The sequence below is a fragment of the Grampus griseus genome, assembly GCF_964374135.1.
Source record: "Grampus griseus genome assembly, chromosome: 2".
Taxonomy (NCBI): Eukaryota; Metazoa; Chordata; class Mammalia; order Artiodactyla; family Delphinidae; genus Grampus; species Grampus griseus.
This window is the reverse complement of record NC_139018.1, coordinates 62,181,169-62,187,005: the sequence shown is the minus strand read 5'-3', so window position 1 is coordinate 62,187,005 and position 5,837 is coordinate 62,181,169. Positions and strand designations below refer to the sequence as shown.

The window sequence follows — 5,837 nt, the reverse complement described above, 5'->3', positions numbered from 1 at the left end:
GGGGGACCCAACCCTACACATTTTATTCTCGCACCACAAAGAGGAAAAATACTCTATTTCTTTTAAAATACGTCGCTCCCCATACAAATAGCTATTTTAAAATGTACAAATAAGGTTCAAGCAATAAAATCTAGCTCTGGGTCTGGCGGTCGAGGGAAGAGGAGAGGGGGTATCTTGGCGAGAGTTCCGGGTGCGCTGTTTGATGAGGGCGGGGCAGGGGACCCCCGCGTCGAAGGAGGAGGGGCCCAGGACGCGCTCCAGGTCTCCGGCTCTATCCCTGCTCCGGCCGCAGAGCGCACCCCAAGTCCGGCGTAGCCCCAGGTGCCCGCGCCCCGCGGCTGCCTCACCAGTTCCAGGAGACCAGGGCGGGGGGCGCTAAGTGCTGGTAGGCGGGGAAGAGGCCGAACGCCGAGCCGGGACCGAAGGCCGTGTAGCCTGGCAGAGGGCAGGCGGCTGCCGGGGTCGCGCCGCTCTTGTCCCGGGCGGCGGCCGTGCCCACCTCGCCACTGCCGCCGCACGCTTGCCCGTCGCGCACCAGCACGGGCACCACCACGCGGCGCAGCAGGCCGGGCGCGGCGCGAACCTCGGCTGCCGCTGCCAAGTCGGGCGCCTCCGCGGCTCCCGGCGCGCGCGCGCGCTTCAGCTTGTAGCGATGGTTCTGGAACCAGATTTTGACCTGCGTGGGCGTGAGGCGCAGCAGGCGCGCCAGCTGCTCGCGCTCTGGCGCTGACAGGTAGCGCTGCTGCCGGAAGCGCCGCTCCAACTCCAGCGTCTGCGCCTTGGAGAACAGCACCCGCCGCTTCTTCCTCTTCTCGGCGTCCGAGCCCGGAGACGCAGGCCGAGCGGACGGCCGCTGCGACGAGTCCCGCGGGCTGGCCTCTGGGCTGCTCTCGTCCGAGGCTAGGGACGCAAAGGAGACACGGCCTGGTGAGACGCCGGCCCCTCTGCGGGCCGGCCGCCTCTCGCGTGCGGGCGCCGACCCACTCGCCCGCGGCTTTTGGGATGAGGCCGTTTCCTTCCCTGGGCCCATATCTGAACACCCACCTCTCCGAATACGATAACCTTTTACACCACAACCTGGGATCGCGCCCCCAAAGAAACCCACCCCGCGTTAAAACAAGTCGGCCCTGGTCGCTGCGCTGGCAGACGAATTCACTGCAAGCTGCCTCACCAAAACGGGCCACTTCCAGGTCGACTGCACTGCGGTTTGCCGAGGTTTACAAAGCCCTGAATCCAGGCTCGCCAGTACTGCCCATCCCAAACCGAGGCCGGGAGAACGTGGCCACTGTTTCAGGCACTTAAGGGCGGTGTCTTAAATATTTAAATATTCTGACCCCTAGAAACAGAAACCCAAATCCCGGGCGTTAGTGTCAGGCGCAGGGATCTGATCTCAAGATGTGCCAACTGGCATAGGGGTTTGAAGAGGACAGAGCCTCTGGGACCGACCGACACTGAGGAAACCCAGACCCTGGGCTGGGGTTTCCGCTTCCCAGCCCTGCGAGGGCCGGGGGCTTGGCTCTGCGCTCCCCACTTCCCTCGCCTCCACCCCTGCCGCCGTCCACCGCTCACTCACAGGGGTAGTGGCCGCGCTCCGATTCCAGCCAGGTGGCGTAGGGGCCGGGGGCGCGTAGCTCGGGCTCCCGCCTCCGTAGGTGCTGCGCGTCCTGCTCCGGTAAGTCCAGGAGACTGCGCACGGTGAAGCCGAGGCGTCCAGAGGTAGCCATGGCCGAGGAGGGGAAGGAGGCGGGGGCAGGGCAGGCTGGGAACCGAGGGGCGGCCGGGGACGCCGCTCCTATGGGTGGGCGTGAGAGGCGCACGCCATGCACTGGCTGCCGAGATATTAGGGCATCTACCGTGGAATCCCTGTTTATATAAACAGCTCTTCCCACCCGGGCGAGGTCCGGGACTCCCGAGTGTCAAGTACTTGAATGCGTGCGGGACCAAAGCCCCGGCGAGCCCGGAAGGTGCCACCTCCGCCCCCCGCCCCGCCCCGTCCCCCGCCCCTCGGGCGCCCCGTTACCTCCCAGAGGCGGCAGGAAGCAGCCCTCCGCATTAGCGATTCTGTCTGATTAGCCCAAAGTGGGGACAGATAATGGGGATTGTTGCCAAAGAATAACATCTTGGGTGGCGAGCAGTGGCCACCGACCGCCGGTCCCAGCTTCCTCCTCCTCCAGGGCTGACGTCGGGCCTGGCCCCGCGGGGGCGCTGGGAAGGGTGGGGGCGGCATGGGTGGGTTTATGAGCACCCAGGAATTTATTCCCTGTTTGCTTTATTCCTCGCGCTTGTTTGCTGGAGCGTTCGTTTCCCGCAATTATCCGGAAAGTGATTTACAAGACGGCGGCGTTAAACTCTGGCGGGCTCTCTTTTTCTTTTTGGTGGGGCCCGTCTGAGGATTCAGAGGCGAGAAGTTTCAGGCGGGCACAGAGGAGTGGCTTGGCCCCGCCGGCGTCTGTGCCGAGGGTTTTGAAGGCCGCTAGGAACCTCCCACACCCCAAACGTCTCCCACAACTTCAGGGGTGGTGGGGAAGGGCTGGCAGCATCCGGGGGGCCCCAGCTCGGCGCCGGTTGCTCCAGACCAGCAAAATGGAGGCGGAATTAGGCCAGACTGTTCTCTCCCCAAGTGCTAGCCTCGTTTTCCTCCTCCCGCCAGGTGGCTGGCTTTTGCGGGGCCAGGCCCCCCCTCTAGGCCCCATGGGCGACGGCGTTTCCAAGGGCGACCTACGAGGGCGTCGCTGCCTCCTTGGCGTCGCCAGGTCCCCTGGCGCCCCTTGTGCGCCTGGGTTCCGTAGCCTCAGCGTTAGGCTGGGGGCTGGAGATACAGGCCTCGGGTGACTTGGGCTCTCTGCTCCGCCAAAGCTGCCCGGCCTGGTCTGGTAAGGGACCGATTGTGGGAATTAGGACTGCGCCCGCCGGGCAGAAAAGACTGCCTGCCCGGGGTTTCCCATCTTATAGTTCCCCACCCTAAGAAATGATCCGGGTAGAAGGTGCCAGGAGCCTGTCAGGGCATGGATACGTTTTGTTGGCCCGTGGCTTCGTGGTGGCCACGCCTCAGACGAGGGCTGAGAGAGCGCGCTTCCAGAGGCCTCTCCTCCTGCAGCCAGTGGTTCGGGTAGTAGGTTGTTGAATTTCGGTGAGGGCCGCGTCACTTGGGTGGCCGCCCCTGCAATCCTGGCTCCACCTGAGCTGAACTCGGACCTGGCTCCCGTGCAGTTGCTGCTGCCCCGCCCGACCCGGCGCACCTCCCCAGCAGCCTCCCTGTCAAGCGTGCCCGAGGCGCCCGGGGCTGTGCTGCGCGCTGGGTGGTCGGGCGGAGGCAACCCCAATACGGGCCAACTGCTAGGCCGCGGACAAAGGGGAAATGGAGCTCGACGTCCCGGACCTGTTGGAAGCATTTGTTCCAGTCAAGATTTTGCATTTGTTCAGTGCGAAATAATGCGTGATTGACGCCTGCTCACAATGCGCTTTAGCGCTCCGGAATAAATCGGAGCTTGTCCTGTGTTGTCATGGTTTTCAATGGGGTTCAATGGGATTGGGAGCACGATCGACTCTGCTGGCCGTCTCTCCGCGGTCTCGGGAATAGATTTATTAGTTATGTCTTTTTAAAGAAGATTAAATTGAAATGACTTGGTTGTCCTCTCTGATATGGGGCGGAGGAGGGAGCAGGGGGTAGATGGGGGACGCCAGAAGCCAGAAGCCCGGTGCCCACAGTGCCCAGCACCCAAGCTCCAGCGTCCTAGAGGTTGGGCAGGTCACAGACCGGCGCAGGGCCTCGTGGACTTCTCTCTGGATGGTGCCCGATGCCTGGCAACCTCTGCCAGCCCGTCTCCTGAGAGAGGTGGAAGGAAGGCACCGACAGAGACTGTCCTAGGCGAGTATTAGGACAGACTCCCAAATTCGGGACTGAACTTCGAGGCTGGCTCAGGTTAGAAGGAGCTCTGGCCTGGGAGTCACTTGGCATCCCCGCTCGGTCCCTAACTAGCTCTAATCACCTCATCACTCTGGGGCTCTTTTTTTCATCTGAAACAGAAGAGAATAGATTTACTAACTTCTAAGGACCCTACCAGTTTTATGATTACATCTCTCTGGAATTTTTCTAAAACCATCTTCATTGTATTAACCAGCAGAGTTTGGTCTCCCTCTCCTCCCCTTCTAGACCTCTCATCCCCAGGAATCTGGCTCCACACTCTCCAGAATGTTCTAGAAGAGGATGTGACTGACATCTTTTGAGTTTCCGAAGGACCCTCCACAAGATTGGTGAGGGGTAGATAATTTTGGAAAGAGAACCAAGTCAGGAGAAGCAAAAGAAGTGTCTTTCCTGGAATGACTGACCTCTCTTAGCCTTTTAATCTATTTAACATCCTAAGCCCACACTGATGTGTAGAAGTAAGTAAATGGCACTCTTCAGTTCTTCAGCATCAAATATTTGCAGAGCTCTTCAGCGTCAAATATTTGCTTTTACTCTTAGTATTTGGCTACCAAAGAGGAGATACATCCCCCATCTAGCAGTTGTGCTCTAGGAAGGACCTGTGTCTGGGATTAGCTCCAAATATTACTTCTGGCCTCACCTTCCCCAATCTGGGAACAGTGTTCCTGGGCCCCAGTCTGTGTTTTGAATGTCCCAGGGAAACTCTGTACCTTCTGGTTCTGGAAAGCACTGCAACTTCCCTGCTTCATCGTGGACTCTACACTCGTCCAGTCGTCCTCTCAACTCTGCTCTGTGACTGTACCTAAATTATCTCCAAGAGCCAGAGCCTGGGGACTCCAGGAGCTAGTTCCATTTAAACCATGCCTTCTGAAGAAATGCAGGAAAGAAGGGGGGAGAGCCAGAATTATTAGACAAAGGTGCTTTTTTTAAAAATTGCTTCTTCACATTGAATAAGCTCAAAGACATAGGAGGAGAAAATTATTTTGATATTGAGTCAATAGAAAAAAGGTAGTCAAGATGTTAAGTTTTATACACATTAGAAATATGCCTATGAATTGCCTCCAAATCACAGGTAAACATCTGACTGGATATTCTTTCCAGGTTTTAAAATATTGTTTGGTGCTCTGGACACTTGAACTTATTTTGAAACATAGCTTGTGAATATTATTATTTAATTAGATAAGTATTTGTTTCCCTGTAATTGGATGTAGTGCATCTCAATCCCAGTAAGAGTTTTTAATCTTAAGGCATCTGTGCCATAGTGAATATATTTAAGCAGTCTGCACTAATCACCCTTTCAAAAGTATTATCCAAGATAATCATCACTGCTGCGTGCTTGAGAATTTAAGACTAGAAAATTCTGAAATAAAACTAAAGTATCTTGATTTTTAAAAAATGATTGCATCTGTATCTTGCATTCTGCTTTTAAATCCTTCCATTTTGGTTAAGTGTTTCACAAAATCCTGCAAATCTATACAGTCTTGAAGAGAGGAAACATTGCAAATTCCCCTTGATAGATGGAGGGCCCTCAACTGCCAGGACATTTTTCTTTGCCTCACAGCAACTGCTCTCCCCTTTTTATCAGTATTCTGGTTAAAATAGCAAAAGGAAAATAAAAATGTGCTTTTGACATTTCCAAGAAGAAGTGAATGATCTTCATTGGCCTTAGGATGGAAAGAAAAGGCAGCATTTAAAATCAGACCTCTTTGCCTTTCCTCCTGAAAACTACTTGCCGTGAATAAGTAAACATTTCCCTTTTAATGGTTAATAATCAATTGCTTGGCGGTGGTCCAGGCCTGGCTGCAATTCTTTCTTAGTTGTACTGATGATATATATACATGGGACAGGGAACAGCAGTTACTTTCAGACTAGGAATTTAGTACATCTTTGAAATGGGCTTTAGATTTTATTG

At 55.7% G+C, this 5,837-nt stretch overlaps 1 protein-coding gene across 1 annotated transcript; it reads right to left on the bottom strand.

Annotated features, from left to right (window-relative positions):
- Positions 1-343: 343 nt before the first annotated feature.
- NKX2-8 (NK2 homeobox 8) lies at positions 344-1,724 on the bottom strand (the record flags this gene model as incomplete). Its single annotated transcript, XM_082648053.1, has 2 exons — positions 344-900; positions 1,574-1,724. 2 exons carry the CDS (start codon positions 1,722-1,724, stop codon positions 344-346), a joined length of 708 nt encoding a protein of 235 aa, XP_082504179.1.
- Between the last annotated feature and the right edge of the window lie 4,113 nt (positions 1,725-5,837).